At 33.8% G+C, this 21,543-nt stretch overlaps 1 protein-coding gene across 3 annotated transcripts in view; it reads right to left on the minus strand.

Moving 5' to 3' along the window:
• Window positions 1–7,283: 7,283 nt before the first annotated feature.
• The window catches only part of LOC127710812 (probable serine/threonine-protein kinase DDB_G0276461), a 30,845-nt gene continuing 16,585 nt past the window's right edge, over window positions 7,284–21,543 (minus strand). For all 3 annotated transcript variants that reach the window (XM_052216772.1, XM_052216774.1, XM_052216773.1), the window contains exon 2: window positions 7,284–10,039. In XM_052216772.1, the coding sequence (XP_052072732.1) occupies window positions 8,050–9,717 (1,668 nt within the window). In that variant the 5' untranslated portion in view covers window positions 9,718–10,039 and the 3' untranslated portion in view covers window positions 7,284–8,049. The remainder of the gene's footprint in view (window positions 10,040–21,543) is intronic.

Genomic DNA, 21,543 nt, shown 5'->3' on the forward strand with positions numbered 1-21,543 from the left:
TGTTGAGGAATATGAGGACATGTTTACATTAATACACTTCAGCTAATGTTATTTTGGTTCAATAATGGGGTATTTATTGTTGAGGAATATGAGGACATGTTTACTGTAATACACTTCAGCTAATGTTATTTTGGTTCAATAATGGGGTATTTATTGTTGAGGAATACGATGACATGTTTACACTAATACACTTCAGCTAATGTTATTTTGGTTCAATAATGGGGTATTTATTGTTGAGGAATGTGAGGACATGTTTACACTAATACACTTCAGCTGATGTTTTTATTTTGGTTCAATAATGGGGTATTTATTGTTGAGGAATGTGAGGACAGGTTTACACTATTACACTTCAGCTTATTATACGCCCATTTACGGGATGTATTATGGTATACTGTTGTCCGCCTGTATGTCCGTCCGTCGTCAACATGTCGGACAATACTTCAAAAACGCTTGAACCAATTTGCATGAAACTTTGGTGAATTGTTTATATCTACTGATGTGAGCTCCCTTTCGTTTTTTATAACTTTAAGATTTTAAGTTTCCGAGTTATTGGGGTTTTTTTCATTAAAAAGGGGATTTTCCAGTTTTCGGACAATAACTCAAAAACACTTTCACCAATTTGCAAGAAACTTTGGTGAATTGTTTATATCTATTGCCATGAGCTCCCTTTTGATTTATAAATTTTAGATTTTATGTTTCCGAGTTATGGGGTTATATTCATTAAAAAAGGTTTTTTTTTTCCAGTTTTCAGACAATAACTCAAAAATGATTTCAGCAGTTTTCATGAAACTTTGGTGAATTGTTTATATCTATTGACGTAAGCTCCCTTTCGATTTTTATAAATTTTATTAGATTTTACATTTCGGAGTTATGTGATTATATTCATAAAAAAGGGGGTACTTTTCAGTTTTCTGTCAATGCTTTGAGCAGTTATCATGAAACTTTGGTGTCTGGTTTATATCTATTAAGATAACCTCCCCTTAGTTTTTCATGAATTTCTGATATGACATTGAGAAGTTATTGAACTTTATTCTTTGAAAAAGCGACGGGCGTATGTGCTCATGGCGCAGCTGTTTGTTTTTATTTTGGTTCAATAATGGGGTATCTGGATTTTTTTGTTTTTTCCACACTGAAGACTGATACAATTCGTAACTAAGATCTCTTTTTAGGTCACCTGGCTCATAGGGCCATTTGAGGTATTGCTATCATTTGATGTCCATCATCTTAAACTTTTTTAAAGATCATTTCTGAAACTACTGAGCCAATTTCAACAATACTTTGGGTGAATAGTCCTTGGGATATCTTGTATAAAGTTTGTTTTTGATTCCAGTCAGTCAGCTAACATGGCCATCATGACTAAAAACAGAACAAAGGGGTGAAATGCATTATCTTTTATCTTGAAAACTGATAGAGAAAATCTCTATTGTGTAAAAACTCAAAAACTATAGAAGATAGGTAGAAACTGTTACAGGCAAAAATGATCAGTAATACAAGATTGACAAAAATGCCAAAGTGACCTAAATCATTGGATGACCCTTTAAAGGGCCATTAGCTGTCAAATTCAATTTCACTGATTTGACTCAAATTCTCATATTTGCTTTATAACATACTAAAACAGATATCCAAATAATCAATGCAAGGACTCGTTAAAATGTTTCAGTTTTTTCAGTTTTTAGACTAGATGCCATCTAATAAACCATCGAGATGACCTCTGAAGAATTCTGATGCTCATATTATCTGATATAAACATAAATATGATTACACAGACAAGCATGTGCAATTGTTTAATAATGATTTCTCGAGGTCTGTTTGATTGCAGGCATATATTAAAAATATTTATAAATCATCATTTTACCTGTATAAGAATAATTGTTTGTGGGCAGAATCAGTCAACATAATGTTCTCCTGGTGGATTCCTGGTTTCACTTTTCAATGTTGACATTCTTTTCTTTTAAATAACTATATGCATGTTGACATAATTTATTTCCAGCTAAGGGTCAAACTGAAGGTCACATGAATACTGATTCAAATCAAGTTGAATAATTGACTTGCAAGCCAAAAATAATAAGCACTGTTTTATCTCGCCTGCGACGTCGCAATATGCGAAACTTGGGTATTATGATCCGGCGGAGGATTTATATTTATATTTCAAAAAGTAGAAGACCTGGATGCTTCATACCTTATGTTACAAAGTGCCGTCTGTCATATGTCCATTGTTCATGACATCATTTTTATGTTTCAGTGACTGCTTGAAAAAAAATTACAGGTTTTTTTGAAAAGTGAAATACTCGCTTATTATGAGCAGTAGGAAATTTATATTTGGTATATGGGTTCCTTGCAGTGTCTACATGTGCGTCAGGTAAGGTTCACCTGACCTCGACCTTATTCCATGAATCAGTGATCAAGGTTAAAGTTACATGGTCAAGTCCGTATCTTAGATACTATAAGCAGTAGGTCAATATTTGGTGTATGGAATGATTGTCAGGTGTACATGTCCGACTTACAGGTTTCATCTGACTTTGACCTCAATTTCATGGTTCATTGGACAATGTTAAGTTTTTGTGGTTTGGTCTATTTCTCAGATAACATAAGCAATAGGGCCACTATACTTGGTGTATGGAATGATTGTCAGATACTATAAGCAGTAGGTCAATATTTGGTGTATGGAATGATTGTCAGGTGTACTTTTCCGTCTGGCAGGTTTCATCTGACCTCTACCACAATTTCTTGGTTCATTGGACGATGTTTAGTTTTTGTGGTTTGGTCCATTTCTTAGATATTATAAGCAATATGTCATTTATATTTACAGCTGAATGCATCGAGTGTGTAGGTAAAGGTAATATCTTTGGTTAGCTTGCTTGCTAGCTGAACCGTGAAGTCATTATTAGGTTAGGTAAACTACCCTCCTTTAAGAGTAGACTAGTCCGACAGATAACCAATCTATCTGTCTGTAGGACTAGACTACTCGGAAAGAAGGGTAGTATACCTAACCTAATAATGACTTCACAGTTCAGCTAACAAGCAAGCTAATCAAAGATTATACCTTTACCTTTAAATATAATTTCGCAATCCCGCTTTTTTAAACATTTGAAACTCAAAAAAAATCTATTTTGATTTTTTTCCAACTTGTGGCTTATTCCCCTTTAAGGAGTAACTGCCTGCAGAGACATATATACATATGTATATATGTCTCTGCTGCCTGTAAATGACAATTTTTAGGTAATTTTGGTTTTTCGCCTATATTCTCAAAAACTAAAGAAGTAAGATAAAAACCGTTGACAGCAAAAATAATCAGAAATACAAATTCTACAAAAATGACAATACAACCGAAATAATTGTATGATTTTTGACTCTTTTTTTTTTTTTGTCCATCATATATTTTTTCAAAGATCTTCTTCTTTGAAACTATTGAGCAAATTTCAACTAAACTTGGGATGAATGATCGTGTAACTTGTATAAAGTTTGTGTTTTTTTATTCCTGTTGGTCAAAATACATGGCCACCATGGCTAAAAATAGAAATTAACGATATAATGCATTAATTGTCTTATACTTTGAAGGGGGTCTCATTGGGGGGTTCTGATCCCGGATCCCGCTTACTGTGTTGTCAGATTCCCGTATCCCGCTTACACTATGTACGTAAGCAATTCTCATTTTTTTGTAATTTCCCGTATCCCGCTAGACTTCATTTCCCGTTTTCACGGCACAATAATTTGACTTTCACGTGTCACGCTTACAAAAAAATCGGCAATCCCGCGTCACGCTTAGACCCCAATGAGACCCACTTTGAAAAGTATATTATATAGAGTCTATATTACGGGACAAAATTGATCAAAATGACAAGATCTACGTACTTGCTGTTTGCAACAAAATTATCAGATGACTCAAGAAGTTATCACACAACCTCCTGACTAAGGGCAGGCATATAAAGACCGTCCTTACCTGTATTGTGTCTTATTTGCTTCAAGCTTATTAGTTCTTAATTAAAATAAACAACATAGCACAAACTGTTGGCATGACACGTGTTTTTACCACAATTAAGTAATAAGTATTTCTCCAATGTTATAATTTATATTCAATTTTGGATTGTTTAAGTATTTTATTTGGCATTCTAACTGTTTATTAAGGTCCCTTTCACTTTACAAACATCGATCACTTAAACGATGCTTAAGGTCCCCTTCAACTTACAAACATCGAACACTAAAACGGTGCTTAAGGTCCCCTTCATCTTACAAACATCGAACACTAAAACGGTGCTTAAGGTCCCCTTCAACTTACAAACACCGAACATTAAAACGGTGCTTAAGGTCCCCTTCAACTTACAAACATCGAACACTAAAACGGTGCTTATAATGTCCCCTTCAACTTACAAACACCGAACATTAAAACGGTGCTTAAGGTCCCCTTCAACTTACAAACATCGAACACTAAATCGGTGCTTAAGGTCCCCTTCAACTTAGAAACATAAAACAATAAAACGGTGCGTAAGGACCCCTTCAACTTACAAACAGAAGTGTGAGCTTTTAATTCGTGCTGAAGAACTCATTTTGATGTTCAAATGAAGAACAGCAATAAAAGCTTTGTTACTTCGCATTTGGTTTGCATATGGTGCGGGAAGGGATTCGTTTGTCATAACGTATACACTATATCATTTCCTTTCCGAAACAAAACCTTATCCTCTTCAAAACACTGAACGAAACTAAACCTTATCCTCTTCAAAACACTGAACGAAACTAAACATTATCCTCTTCAAAACACTGAACGAAACTAAACCTTATCCTCTTCAAAACACTGAACGAAACTAAACCTTATCCTCTTCACAACACTGAAGTAACTAAATCTAACTTCTTCTAAACACTGACCGAAACTAAACCTTATCCTCTTCAAAACCTAGAACGAAACTTAACTTTATCCTCTTCAAAACACCGAACGAAACTTAAATTAATCCTCTTCAAAACACTGAACGAAACTAAACCTTATTCTCTTCAAAACACTGAACGAAACTAAACATAATTCTCTTCAAAAAACTGAAGGAAACTAAACCTTATCCTCTTCAAAACACTGAACGAAACTAAAACTAATCCTCTTCAAAACCCTGAACAAAACTAAACCTTATCTTCTTCTTAACACTGAACGAAACTAAACTTTATCCTCTTCAAAACACGGAATGAAACTAAACCTTATCCTCTTCAAAACACTAAACAAAAGTATACATAATCCTCTTCAAAACAATGTACGAAACTCAACATTACCCTCTTCAAAACACTGAACGAAACTATAAACCTGACCCTTTTCAAAACCCTTACCGAAACTAAACTTAACTCTCTTCAAAACCCTGAACGAAACTTGAATTAATCCTCTTCAAAACACTTAATAAAACTAAACCTTATCCTCTTCAAAACACTGAACGAAACTATAAACCTGACCCTTTTCAAAACCCTTACCGAAACTAAACTTAACTCTCTTCAAAACCCTGAACGAAACTTGAAATAATCCTCTTCAAAACACTTAATAAAACTAAACCTAATCCTCTTCAAAACACTTAATAAAACTAAACCTAATCCTCTTCAAAACCCTGAACGAAACTAAACCTTATCCTCTTCAAAACCCTGAACGAAACTAAACGTTATCCTCTTCAAAACCCTGAACGAAACTAAACATTATCGTCTTCAAAACCCTGAACGAAACTAAACCTTATCCTCTTCAAAACACTGAACGAAACTAAACCTAATCCTCTTCAAAACCCTGAACGAAACTAAACCTAATCTTCTTCAAAACCCTGAACGAAACTAAACCTAATCCTCCTCAAAACCCTGAACAAAACTAAACCTTATCCTCTTCAAAACCCTGAACGAAACTAAACCTAATCTTCTTCAAAACCCTGAACGAAACTAAACCTTATCCTCTTCAAAACCCTGAACGAAACTAAACCTAATCTTCTTCAAAACCCTGAACGAAACTAAACCTTATCCTCTTCAAAACCCTGAACGAAACTAAACCTAATCTTCTTCAAAACCCTGAACAAAACTAAACCTTATCCTCTTCAAAACCCTGAACGAAGCTAAACCTGATCCTCTTCAAAACACCGAACGAAACTAAACCTGATCCTCTTCAAAACACTGAACGAAACTAAACCTTATCCTCTTCAAAACACGGAATGAAACTAAACTTTATCCTCTTCAAAACACTGACTGAAACTAAACCTTATCCTCTTCAAAACACAGAATGAAACTTAACCTGATCCTCTTCAAAACCCTGAACGAAACTAAACCTTATCCTCTTCAAAACATCGAACGAAACTAAACCTAATCCTCTTCAAAACACGGAACAAAACTAAATCTTATTCTCTTCAAAAAACTGAACGAAACTCAACCTTATCCTCTTCAAAACCCTGAACGAAACTAAACATTATCCTCTTCAAAACACCGAACGAAACTAAACCTAATCCTCTTCAAAACACGGAACAAAACTAAATCTTATTCTCTTCAAAAAACTGAACGAAACTAAACCTTATCCTCTTCAAAACCCTGAACGAAACTAAACCTGATCCTCTTCAAAACGCTGTATGTATCTAAAGCTTATCCTCTTCAAAACCCTGAACGAATTTAAACCTAATCCTCTTCAAAACTCTGAACGAATTTAAACCTAATCTTCTTCAAAACCCTGAACGAATTTAAACCTAATCTTCTTCAAAACCCTGAACGAAACTAAACCTTATCCTCTTCAAATCACTGAACGAAACTAAACTTTATCCTCTTCAAAACATCGAGCGAAACTTAATTAAATCCTCTTCAAAAAACCGAGCGAAACTTAAATAAATCCTCTTCAAAACACTGAACGAAACTAAACCTTATCCTCTTCAAAATACTGAACAAAACTAAACCTTATCCTCTTCAAAACACTTAACGAAAATAAACCTAATCTTCTTCAAAACCCTGAACGAAACTAAATCTTATCCTCTTCAAAACACTGAACGAAATTAACCTTATCCTCTTCAAAACACCTAACGAAAATAAACCTAATCTTCTTCAAAACCCTGAACGAAACTAAACCTTATCCTCTTCAAAACACTGTACGATACATTGTTCCTTCGATACTAATGAAATATAAATCATATAACCTATAAAAATGGTTCAATTAACATCACAAATGGTAGTGAAGTTAATTATTAATAAATGCACACTTATTTTGTTTTGTACATTTTATAGACTAGATTCACATTTCACCGTGTCGTTGCTAAACAAATGCTTGAAAGACATTGGAATAGTGAGAAAGCAATATTGAATTAAGAATAACAAATATTAAATATTAATAACGAAAAATCATGTGTTTGAAATACAGTGCTTAATTTCAGTCAACCCGATTTACTTTAAAACAATGGATAACTGTGAGACAACAAAATGTGTATCAATCAATAACATTAAGCCATGCATATTATGGATTTCAGTTTTTATAAAGTTGTAAGTCCATTTTGAATTTCGTTCATTATTTTCTACACTTTATTATTTGGCTAATTTTCTTTATCATTTACTTTTTCGACCCATTGCTCTCCATTATCTAAAAACCATCCAGACTTTCATTTTATGCAATTTCTAAGAAAGTTAAATAAAAGCAAAATTTTGATGGCTTTAGAAACATTTTAAAATTCAATTTGAATACTAGTAATAGTTCAACTGCAATATAAACAAATAATCCACAGTCCCATGTTCTTATGAACTTATGTAGCTTTCTGTTCAGTCTCATGTTCCAATGAAATCATGTAGCTTTCTGTTCAGTCTCATGTTCCAATGAAATCATGTAGCTTTCTGTTCAGTCTCGTGTTCCAATGAAATAATGTAGCGTTCTGTTCAGTCTCATGTTCCAATGAAATCATGTAGCTTTCTGTTCAGTCTCATGTTCCAATGAAATCATGTAGCTTTCTGTTCAGTCTCATGTTCCTAAGAAATTATGTAGCTTTCTGTTCAATCGCATTTTCCTATGAAATTATGTAGCTTTCTGCTCAATCTCATGTTCCTATGAAATCATGTAGCTCTCTGTTCAGTGTCATGTTCCTATGAAATCATATAGCCTTCTGTTTCCTGTAACGGTAACACTACTGGCTCTTGTCTTGAATTTGTCCTTTGAAATTTATTTTTGCCCCTACCACCAACTTTTCTCATCGGTGATCCATCAGTTGGAAAGATAGGAAAATATCGACCAGGAGAGACGGGTGGTGGCGATTTTGTCAGTTTATACTCACCCATATATCTTGGAGAAGGTGAAAATTGGGGAGAATGGCCGAGATCATTAAACTGATGTTCAATACTAACGAGCTTGTTTTGTCTTTGTGGGGAGTTTCTATTGAAAACTTGACCCTGACTCATTCTTTCGGGTGAACGACTTAATGCAACTCTATCGGCAAGTCGGTTAGGAGTTTGCGTTTGAGCAGGTGACGTTCTCTCTGGTGATTTACCGTTCCTTTCCGGAGATCGACCGTACCTGTCCGGTGATTTACCCTGACTTAATCTTTCAGCAATTCTTGTTTGAGTTAGGGTTTGAGCTTGATATGTTCTTTCAAATCTTCTAAGTTTTTCAGTTTCATTATTTTTAACATAATTCTGATCATTTAACCTAGATTCAACTGACCTAGCTCCTACTTTTGTAGAACTCAATCTTGATGTTTTATTGTCATGTCTGTCCATTCCATTGTAATTAGAAAAAAATGGCTGCGAATGCACATTCCATCCAGATCTTGAATACTGCTTTTCAGGTGGAATTTTACTGTTTGTAGGTTGGTCATCCGAGAGTCGATCATTTAAAGGACGAGCAGTTCGAGCAAAATTTTCATAATCATTCGAGGCAATCAATTCTTTATCTCCAACGACTCTCTGAAACCAGTTTTTATGATTGTTGGAAACAGTTGGAATCGAGTTGTTCGATTTCTTTTTAGAATTGTTTGAATTTTCGGAATCGATTTTAGTGTTTTCCGGAACGACATCTAGCACTGTTCGAGGCATTATATCGGCTATACCATGACTAGTATGTCCATAATTCTCTATAGCCGTGTCCGATACCGTACTTGAATGAGAGAACGCAGTCGAACATCTGTTGTCGATCTCTTTGCTCAAATCGTTCATAGAAAAAGAAACCTTTTTAGAATGTTCGTCTAATTTTGCATTTCCTTTGACCGGACTCGTCTTTGTTGGTCGATCGTCTATCAGCGGAAGTCGATTACTATTCGGAATAAAATCACTATCCTTCGAATTATTATTGTTGTCTGTTTCCCTCGTTACATCCTTCAAATTTGCTCTATTTATATCACTTGATCTAAAATTAAAGTCTGAATACTTAGACATTCCTAGCGGACGAGGTCTCGTACTTCGCCCAGGAGAATCCTGTTCCATTATTTTTTCAGTATTGGATATGTTTGGAAGTTTTGAAATAGTTTGGCGAATTCTGTCTCTTTCCGTTTCAATATCTTTTTGTCGCATTTTCTTTTTTTTAATCCTGAATGGAACGTTTGGTAATTTTTTCAATAAGGATTTCACAACACCTCGGTTTCTGTTTTGGTAGCTCCAGAATTCCTGTCGTCTGTTGAATTCCTCATCTCTAGGATTATCGATCAAACACGTCCTAATCCTTGCCCAGCTTCGAGAGGGTGGTTCACGATCAGCTCTTACTCCACCGATGTGAAACCCATCTCCTATCAGTGGTAATCTGGACGTATTGACACCATGCATTGTATTGTGATTCGTGTCGTTACATTCTTTCTATTATGTCTTTGTTTTTCTGTAATTATATTTCACAACAATGTCTTGTTTTATCAATTTTAAAAATCATTTTTTGTATCTTCATTATTAGTTGTCACGTGATCCTAGGGTTTTAAAATCTTTCTTTTCACAATTACCTACCGTTATCTTCCGATCTTTATTTTTTGTTTCTGAAAGGCTGACGTTTATACAAAGGTCACGTGAAGCGATGACATATACTTGTCCGTACTTTAAAATCCATAATGAAGCCAAAAATCATTTTTGACTTTCTTTATCTAAATCTGGCCTCAACCTGTAATAGAATAATACATTATTGTATATGTACATAACTTCTTTAAGTAAGTATATATATAATGAAGAACTGTGAGCTTACCTATATGCAATATTAAACATTCATTAACAGAGAAAATATAAATAAATTAATAATATTATGTGTGTGACTTGTGTATTTTAGTCAATTTGAAACATCAACTAAGCAGATTGCCAAGTCATTTGAACTTTAAACGTTTGCATTTTCATATTTGATATATGAAAAAGGGGAACTACCAATAAAATTAACTCCGTAGTTAGACGAACCAATGGAGGAACTTTACAAAAAATTTAATGAAAAATGTAATGAAAAATAGACTTATAGATGAATGTTTGCATGCTTTATATCTTTGTACGTTACATTTATAAAAGTGATTTGAAATCTAAAAATTAAAACTAATTTAATTTGCTTTTCTATAATGTATTATACATAATCAGGACGATGATTTATAACGCATTAAATCAAATGGGTCTACTAAAACGAATGACCGAGATGAAAGGCGGGACATTTGAACTACTTCTTCAAATGAAGTGAGATGGGGTACAAACATTTATAAAGCCACCTACTGACAACTCTAATCATGAGATGTTGCGCGCATTGGTTGTGTAACGTGTGTAAACGGAGAGCATGATTCATATTACAAAATCACACGGTCTCCTCCTGGAATCGAATCCGGGACCTCTGTGTTACAAGGCAGCGCTCTAACCGACTGAGCTAAAGAAGTACTTCCCTAGATCAACCACTTACGGTTGACTTACTATCTACTATTAGTACTTAGGAAACCAATCTAGTCATACGTGCATAGAACGTCAAAATTCTCCCTGAACGGATTTCGCACCCCATACAGACAGGATGGGGCTGTGTTTTTATATATCCAATTCAGCCATAACGTTTCTGTCATTTTAGGCATGGGTCTAACTTGCAGAAAAAAGAAGTCCAGGGTACGATATTTGTAAACCCCAGCAGTACAACAATTTTTGATAAATATTCTTGTAATAATAATGAAAGTCACATTTTATATTGTTCAGTCTTTAGTTTTCTATGATGTGTTTTGTATACGGTTATAATTGTCTTTTGATCGTTTTTCGTTTTTTACCATGGCGTTGTCAGTTTGTTTTCGACTTCTGAGTTTGAATATGCCTTTGGTATCTTTCGCCTCTCTTATATTTTTTATTTCATAAGAAAAATAACTCCTTTTGCGAGGAATATTTTAAAGGACAATAGACTTTCAAGTGATGTAATTTTAGCAAATTGTTGGTCCCGTATTTTGGACGGTATATTTTGAACATTCGTTAATCAGATCGAAAGTGAAATTGAAAAACTAAGGAAAAGATTTATAAGGAATATATTTAGATAAACACTGTCATTTGGAGTCTGTAATGTATAGTTGTCTCATTGGTAATGCTATCACATGTTATTTACTTATACTGAAAATAGTCTTAACAATGTTCAGTTATGACTAAGATAACTGTCACGTAAAATTGTACACAGATACGAAGAGTAAATCCACTGGTAAAACATATTTGTTAACTTTTACAGTACTTTGAGTGAAAATAACGCAAACCCTGAATAAAAAGACTCAGAAACACTCCCAATCTTTAGGGTCTTAAAATCATAATATTCAAGGCGACTTATAGATAGTTGAAAACAATTATACTTTGATACTATAACAGAATTATTCAAATGATCAAACGATAGTACATTTTTTCTCAGATATTTATTTGTAAAAGTTATAGTTTGTAAAAAATGAAAAGTATTACTAGAGAAAATAAAAAGATACTCACAAGACAACAACAAATTAAATCCTTTTATCACATAAACGTTAATTTAAATAAAAACGGCTTCTTATCGGAAACTATGTTTGATCATTGAAAGCCTCTATGCAATCAACTTTTCCGATTGTGTTATTTTAAATAAATATACAGTAAATTACATTTTAATGCGATATTTCAATTTGTCGTTTAATAAATGCCGTTTTTCAATCACACACTCAGCCACATTCATGGTCTCGTGGTAACATGATGGCAATTATTGTGGAGGTCGTAAGTTCAAGCTTCTGCATGTGTCATACCAAGACTTAAAAATGTGTACCCTATATCGGTAAACTTTCGCAAAGGGTAACTATGTCTTAAAACAGAACCGTCTTTTTTAGCCTATCCATTTAGACCCATTGGTGGCCTTGGGCTGTTTTCTGCTCTTTGGTCGAGTTGTTGTCTCTTTGACACATTCCTCGTTTCCATTCTCAATTTTATTGGACATGTAATCAGTAACTAGCTACTACGTTTGAAAGTGAAAAAAATGTATCTAGGAAATTTTATAACCACTGAACGGTATTTCATCTTTTTATTTAATTCATAAGTTTTCTTTTAAAAGAATGCAAATAAAAAATGAGGAAATCGCATTAACTCCAAAAGGGGCGAGACTTGGCGAGTCGACATAGTAAGCGTTTCCTACTATGCATGCATCACCAGCCATGTAAATCACTCTCAGTCAAAATGTCACAATCGGGCATAGCACACAAACGATTAATTTACGGATCAGACGACTCTACTGGTATCTAAAGAACTAACACCGTGAAAACATGTCGCTAGTAAATTCAGACACCGACACATTGTATCGGTCAACCAATTTGTGATGGTGACCGTAAAATTGTGAAGTGTCGATTTCAGTCGTTCTTCCTCATAACTCTGATATGTAAAATATATAGAACTTGAGAGTGAAAGTAAAATAGTTGTGCCTGTAGAGTTACTCCTCTATATCATACAAAGCTTGTAAACATATGGAATGGATATAACTAATTTTTTCTGACAATCGTTTCATTTCTTAATTTAATTGTTCCGCTATTAAAAAAAAAGTAAAATGTACGTTTAAAGTAAGACCCGTTTAATATAACTTGTTATTCCCCTCACACTCTTTTTATTAAAGCAAAATGGATATCTTCCTCCTTTTCCTCGGATTTAAATGGGGAAACATTGCATGTTATTACATTCTGTGTCATTTGGTTTCTGGTAGAGAGTTGTCTCATTGGCACTCATACCACATCTTCTTTTTTTATATAGCCTAGACCCTATTATCTTACCCAATTATTGGCGTAAAACATCAAATTTTTACGTTACCAATTGAGAGGCAATATCGTGCGTAACGTTCATTCGATGGAGCACAGGATATGTTTCTGGCGAGAAAGGGGAAGACAACAATTGCTAAGATGAAAAAATCACGTTTGTCATAGATTAAAGTTTGAAGTCGTCCATCTGTGTCAATATCGAGGAATAGTTTAAGATATGAGGCAGACCTCGTTCTTTCCATATTATCCTCAATCTCAAGTTCACTGAAACAAGATATGTATATCTATATTTTCTTCATTTTATTTAATTGCAGAAAATCTTTGTTCATCAAACTTTGCTTGTTGTAAGTAAAGTATAAATCTTTAATTCACTATTCACAAAACTACGCGTAGTTCAACCCTCCTACGTGTTATATTCATGTCCTAAGTAAAGAATTATGTTGGTTTTTTATTGGTGTTATATTCCACATTTTCAAGCCGACGGCTTTACCATTTTTGGTCAGTTTTAATTGGTGGTGGTAGCCAGAATGCACGGAGAGAACCAACGACTTTCAGCAGGAAAACTGGCAATCCTTTTTCTAATTAGATAGAAGGCACCTCGCCACGAGCGGGTTTCGTAATCACAACTTCAGAGTCAAAAGACTAATGATCCCTTGAAATAAACCTTTTAAACCATTCGGCCACCAAGTCATGAATTACAGGTCATGATGATGATGTCGCCGACTCTATTGTATATGCTTCAGGCGTATTTTAACAGCATTTTCCAAACTCGAGTCAAATTGTGGGTTTTCAAATGCTGTGGCGTTTGACCTTCGTTTTGCACTGTTCAGCAACACATCTACGACTCTTATGAATATTAATTTTTTGTTATATTCTGGTTTTGCCAACGAAATTATTTTATTTAATATGTAATTTAAATAAATAAATAAAAGAATGGAAAAAAAAATAATAATTAAAAAAATAATATGAGCTTGTTTAAAAGCCAAAACAGAAGAATAAAAAAATTCAACAAAATATGGCCTAGTTAACACTTCAATATAGCATTGATATTTCAACGCGATATTCTGAAACAATAGAATCCTCGATATCTGTATAAAACAGATCAGACCTTTGACCTCATACGCCATCCATTTAACTAATGAATAGTACAGATGAATTATAAATGACTAGACACTGTCAGAATGAATAAAGACAAAACGATATATTATCAGATCGGTTGTATTGACAGACGGTTGTTTATTGTTTATTGCTTTATATATTGGATTAAAGTGATCATTCTCAAGACATGAATTACGTAAGCAATATGATAGTGGTCTCTAAATTATTAAAGCAATTGTGTACACGATATCACTAAAGGGGCCATATATACAGAAGTACACTTGTTCAAAGTCATGACTTTTCCGAAAGTCATATATATTGTTCGAAGTCATAACTGTTCCGAAAGTCATATATATATATATATGTTTTGCATGCACACGTATAAAAATTGCAGTTTTTATCAAACGCAATCAAAGGTTTGAACGTTGTTTTCAATTTAGACTTATTTATATTTTTTCGTTTGGGCTTGTATTATATTTGCCTTCGGGTTTATATGATCCGTATATCCTATTTCGACTCTTCAAAATTCAAGAGTCTATCCCAAATTGAGGTAAATTATATGGCCTTCCAAATACCGTTTTGATTCCTAACATCACTGAAGAGACATTAATTGTCGAAATCCGGATATGGTGTACAAATTTTTGCACCTCATGTTTGCGGTATACCATCTTTTCCGCAAGTTTATTGTTTTCTGTTTGGTAATAAATTATAATAAAGATTCATTTTGTTACATCTTGTGATCCGTTTATTTGGCAATCGTCAATGGCAGTCAGCAGGGTTTAAGAACATTTGTTGTTCGACCTGTTAGTCAAATGCGTTTTGTTAAAATATACTTTTTCACTTTTTTGGTCTTTTGGAAAATGTTGTTTGTGCTGTATTTAGACCCCTCTAACAAAAAATTTGATTTGCATGCACACGTATAAAAATTGCGGTTTTTATCCAACGCAATCATAGGTTTGAACGTTGTTTTCAATTTAGACTTGTTTATATTTTTTCGTTTGGGCTTGTATTATATTTGCCTTTGGGTTTATATGATCCGTTCATCCTATTTTGACTCTTTCAAAATTCAAGAGTCTATCCTAAATTGAGGTAAATTATATGGCCTTCCAAATACCGTTTCGATTCCTAACACCACTGAAGAGACATTAATTGTCGAAATCCGGATATGGTGTACAAATTTTTGCACCTCATGTTTGCGGTATACCATCTTTACCGCAAGTTTATTGTTTTCTGTTTGGTAATAAATTAATACTAAGATCTATTTTGTTACATCTTGTGATCCGTTTATTTGGCAATCGCCAATGGCGGTCAGCAGGGTTTAAGAACATTAGTTGTTCGACCTGCTAGTCAAATGCGTTTTGTTAAAATATACTTTTTCGCTCATATGGTCTTTTGGAAAATGTTGTTTGTGCTGTATTTAGACCCCTCTACCAAGAAATTTGTTTTGCATGCACACGTATAAAAATTGCGGTTTTTATCCAACGCATTCATAGGTATGAACGTTGTTTTCAATTTAGACTTGTTTATATTTTTTCGTTTGGGCTTGTATTATATTTGCCTTTGGGTTTATATGATCCGTTCATCCTATTTTGACTCTTTCAAAATTCAAGAGTCTATCCTAAATTGAGGTAAATTATATGGCCTTCCAAATACCGTTTCGATTCCTAACACCACTGAAGAGACATTAATTGTCGAAATCCGGATATGGTGTACAAATTTTTGCACCTCATGTTTGCGGTATACCATCTTTACCGCAAGTTTATTGTTTTCTGTTTGGTAATAAATTAATACTAAGATCTATTTTGTTACATCTTGTGATCCGTTTATTTGGCAATCGCCAATGGCGGTCAGCAGGTTTTAAAGAACATTAGTTGTTCGACCTGCTAGTCAAATGCGTTTTGTTAAAATATACTTTTTCGCTCATATGGTCTTTTGGAAAATGTTGTTTGTGCTGTATTTAGACCCCTCTACCAAGAAAATTGTTTTGCATGCACACGTATAAAAATTGCGGTTTTTATCCAACGCAATCATAGGTTTGAACATTGTTTTCAATTTAGACTTGTTTATATTTTTTCGTTTGGGCTTGTATTATATTTGCCTTTGGGTTTATATGATCCGTTCATCCTATTTTGACTCTTTCAAAATTCAAGAGTCTATCCTAAATTGAGGTAAATTATATGGCCTTCCAAATACCGTTTTGATTCCTAGCACCACTGAAGAGACATTAATTGTCGAAATCCGGATATGGTGTACAAATGTTTGCACCTCATGTTTGCGGTATACCATCTTTTCCGCAAGTTTATTGTTTTCTGTTTGGTAATAAATTAATACTAAGATCTATTTTGTTACATCTTGTGATCCGTTTATTTGGCAATCGCCAATGGCAGTCAGCAGGGTTTAAGAACATCAGTTGTTCGACCTGCTAGTCAAATGCGTTTTGTTAAAATATACTTTTTCACTCATATGGTCTTTTGGAAAATGTTGTTTGTGCTGTATTTTGACCCCTCTACCAAGAAATTTGTTTTGCATGCACACGTATAAAAATTGCGGTTTTTATCCAACGCAATGATAGGTTTGAACGTTGTTTTCAATTTAGACTTGTTCATATTTTTTCGTTTGGGCTTGTATTATATTTGCCTTTGGGTTTATATGATCCGTTCATCCTATTTTGACTCTTTCAAAATTCAAGAGTCTATCCTAAATTGAGGTAAATTATATGGCCTTCCAAATACCGTTTCGATTTCTAACATCACTGAAGAGACATTAATTGTCGAAATCCGGATATGGTGTACAAATGTTTGCACCTCATGTTTGCGGTATACCATCTTTTCCGCAAGTTTATTGTTTTCTGTTTGGTAATAAATTAATAATAAGATCTATTTTGTTACATCTTGTGATCCGTTTATTTGGCAATCGCCAATGGCAGTCAGCAGGGTTTAAGAACATCAGTTGTTCGACCTGCTAGTCAAATGCGTTTTGTTAAAATATACTTTTTCACTCATATGGTCTTTTAGAAAATGTTGTTTGTGCCGGGTTTTTAAACAAATGGTCCGGGGTTTTTTAACGAAAATTTTAATAAGAAAAAAGGTATTCTTGAATTTAAAAAATGACTTTTCTAGTTTATAACTGTAATTTAATGAATGAAAATTATCATATATTCTCAATAAATCACCAAACCATATTACTACGTTGATCAAAATTAACCTTTTTTAATTTAATGCAAATTTTCTGTTCGGAAAACGTTCTACCACAACTTTCCAGTATTTAATTAGAAATTATTGGATCCTTTATAAAAAAATGTCTTTAGAACATACAATGTTACATAGTGCAGGGGACTCATAATCTTTTCAACTTCATTTTATGGTACTTTTATTGTCACAGTTAATAATATTTTTCGAGGTGAACCCCGGAGTTTTTATACGGGACGTATTATGGTATACCGTCGTCCGTCCGTCCGTCCGTCCGTCGTCAGCATGTAGGACAATAACTCAAAAACGCTGTAACCAATTTACATGAAACTTCGGTGAATTGTTTATATCTACTGAGGTATCCTCCCTTTTGAATTTTATACGTTTCCGAGTTATGGGATTTTATTAAACGAACTAGAGGCTCTAAAGAACCTGTGTCGCTCACCTTGGTCTATGTGCTGCAGTGCATATTAAACAAAGGACACTCTTCAACATTAAAGACAAGAATGATGACTTGTTTCTAGATCTTACTTTACTGAACATTCTTGCTGTTTACAGTTATCTCTATCTATAATGAACTTGGTCCAGTAGTTTCAGAGGAGAAGATTTTTGTAAAAGTTAACGGACGACGACGACGGACAACGACGGACGCCAAGTGATAAGAAAAGCTCACTTGACCCTTTTGGACCAGGTGAGCTAAAAAGGGGTGATTTTACAGTTTTCGGACAATACTTTTAAAGTGATTTGAGGAGTTTTCATGAAACTTTGGTGACTGGTTTATATAGATTAAGGTAACCTCCCTTTAGTTTTTCATAAATTTTTGATATGACATTGAGAAATTATTTATAGGTTTCATAACGAGTGAGAATGTATATCGCTTGATATCAACTCGAGTTATTTAATTTCAATATAATAATAAACGAGCCTTCGACCTAACGAATAGCCAATGGAAATGCCGTAATGTCGTCTTATGATGCTGGATAAGCAAATCAAATTAACGCAAATTTTCGTATCACACTCCGTGCAGTGTGATACAAGAAATGTCTATTCATGCAATAAATAGATAATAAGCCACAACCATAAGAGACTGAACTTTATTCTTTGAAAACGCGACGGGCGTATCATGCGCCCATGGCGCAGCTGTTTATTAAAAAACGGAATAAGAAACCTACTGGACATCAGAGAAGAATCAGAAAATGCTATGTAATAAAAAATATTCTACTAAAAGAGGTATGCCCCCTGCCCCCACAAAAAATTTCATTAATAACAAAAAAACCCAACAATACACACATTTAATCCGACCAGTTTTTATTCCCAATAACAATAAAATTTGAATTAAATTTCATATATAGTTAACAATGAAATGAATAGTTCATCAGCTAACCACACTATATGTACCTACGTCCCAATCCAAATTGTCTATGCTTACATTAGATTGTTGACATCATGAATATATACTGTACATGCAATTTATAAGATGTGACAAACAACAATATATACAAATGAACGATACTTGTTTATAAAGTGTAAGTGTTAGTACACCATTATCAAACTAATGAATGCATTGGTTTCGTGCCTTAAAAAGTACATAATTTGAACCTTTTTTGTTTGTTTTTAAACTTAAATACACTGACACATAAAATTTTAAGCTTTATGAAATTTGTATAATCACTCGATAAAACACGGACGCACTCGAAAAAGCACGGACTGCTCTCGGAAAAACCCGAACACATAGAAATGAATTTAGTCTCAAAATGTCGCGTTCAATGCAATAACAAATAATTTTTGTAAAGTGTCTGTTTATCTAAGGATATATGGATTCCATGTATGCATTTCCAACGACTTTTGCATTAGTATGTGGATAAAAATGACTTTATTCTGTTTTTGGAATAAAAGCATTGTAAGGCTTAATTCAACTTTTTTAACGAAAAATAATGTCGGATTGATAATATATTTTTATCTCATATACTAACACACATTGTATATCCTTGTTTATTAAATTCAAGCTTCTATATTACGTCTTGTCAGAAAGGAAGTCTGTTTGTTTACATTTTTGACCATATTCACTCGAAAAAAAGTGGTCACACTCGAAAAAAACCGATCAAATCACTCGAAAAACCACGATCCTAGCCGGACACTATACCTACCGTGAAATTTGCGGAAGCAAAATTTTGTTCTTCCCTCCCCGGGATTCGAACTAATATATATATAGAAATATACTTGTTCCAAAAGGTTTTATGCACATCATTTATGAGTGTGTAAGGCATCTGATGTTTATAACTGTATTGAGAGCAGATCCATCAAAAAACAATTTCCAAACAATATTTGTCATAAAGATAATTGAATTAATAAGTGTTCACAGTAGAATTTTTTTTCTTTCGATGTTTATTTTCAAAATGCATCTCTTTCTAGCTTATGTATTGGGGTGGGAATGGGGTAAAACACATGACGAATAACATAAACGGTGTAAAATAACTCTATTGATAACATTTAATATAAAAATAAGAAGATGTGTTATGATTGCCAATGAGACAACTCTCTTCAAGAGACCAAATGACACAGAAATTAACAACTATAGGTTAATTACTGTACGGCTTTCAACAATGAGCAAAACCCATACCGCATAGTCAGCTATAAAAGGCCCCGAAATGAAATGTAAAACAATTCAAACAAAAAACTAACGGCCTAATTTATGTACAAAATAATGAACGAAAAACAAATATGTAACACATCAACAAACGACAACCATTGAATTATAGGCTCCTGACTTAGGACAGGCACATACATAATGTGGCGGAGTTAAACTAGTTTGAAGGCGCCAACCCTCCCCTATGACTTAACTCCATTTGATGCAGGAGTTAGCAATAGAATAGACTATGACGAATAAAGATAACACTTTTAGGCTCGTTTGACGCTAACGATATTCCTACTCTATTTAAAAATGCAGGAATACATTACATGTGTCAAGAACAGCTTTTATCAGGGTAACTCGAAAACAAAAAGCCAGAAAATGAACCGTTCATACCATAAGATGACATTAGAAATGTGCAACCCTCCAACAAAACAAAACAACAAAAATAAAACACAAAAAACACAACGGCAATGATTAAATCAAACTAGGCACCAAACTTTGCAAATCGTATAGAAAAAAATACTTATAGTGGAATATTTTGAAGTTGAAGAAATTTTAAATCAGTAACTCTAATTGGAATAATAGGTATTGTAGTTAATAGCTTGAAGAGGGAAAGAACAGGCGAAATTACTTTTCTTTGTAACATGACCGAAATATACATTAATTCAACCAAAGAAAGAAAACAATTACTGACAGCTGACCCTTTAATTGATCAACTATGCCATAGACTATTTCAGGAAGGTCAATGTTAAGTCATATTTACCTTTCTTATAACAAAATTAAACTTGAATATTTATCTAATTGCCTTACGTGCCGACACAGTGCTTTATTATAGTCAGATTAAATGCAATAGACAAACAAATTTAAAAAAAAAAATAATTCTGGAGTGAACATATGATCACTTTTCCTGCATTATTCAAACCGTACAGTCAACGTGGTCAGAATCGATATATTAATAAAAACAAGATGATTTGAATCTAATATTATCATATTAAAGATTATTCCATAAGAAATCTTGTTTTCGTGAACGTGGTAGATCGAACTTTATATAAAATAAAAGTAGTAAAATAGGAAAATTAACTATGTGTTAATTATAGGCGTGTTGCTCAAGCTTTAGTTTACCGTGTAGTGCGTCTTTTTTGCTGTGGCGGATGCATACATACGTAGTCTCGTCTGAATGGAATGGGGACGTCAAATTCGAGAGGAATTCTTGTTGGAAGAAAGCCACGCTCGTTAACGCTAAAACTATCCTTGCAATAACGCTTTGATCGGTAACCTGTTGTATGGCAGTAATACCCTTATCCAACATACCCCCTCGTTTTCCAGTGGCCGTCGAAATTTCTTATCTTTCCCGGCTATCCACTTTACAGAACCTATACCTAATGCATTAATTGTTAAATCGTTGTCCTCCTGAATATTGACACTGTACGTTCAACAAACAGCCATCAATCTTCCTATTTTAAACATTACGCAGAGTGAAAACCATAGCACGTTGAAAACCTCT

This window comes from Mytilus californianus, unplaced genomic scaffold (genome assembly GCF_021869535.1).
Source record: "Mytilus californianus isolate M0D057914Y unplaced genomic scaffold, xbMytCali1.0.p SCAF_8, whole genome shotgun sequence".
NCBI classification, from domain to species: Eukaryota; Metazoa; Mollusca; class Bivalvia; order Mytilida; family Mytilidae; genus Mytilus; species Mytilus californianus.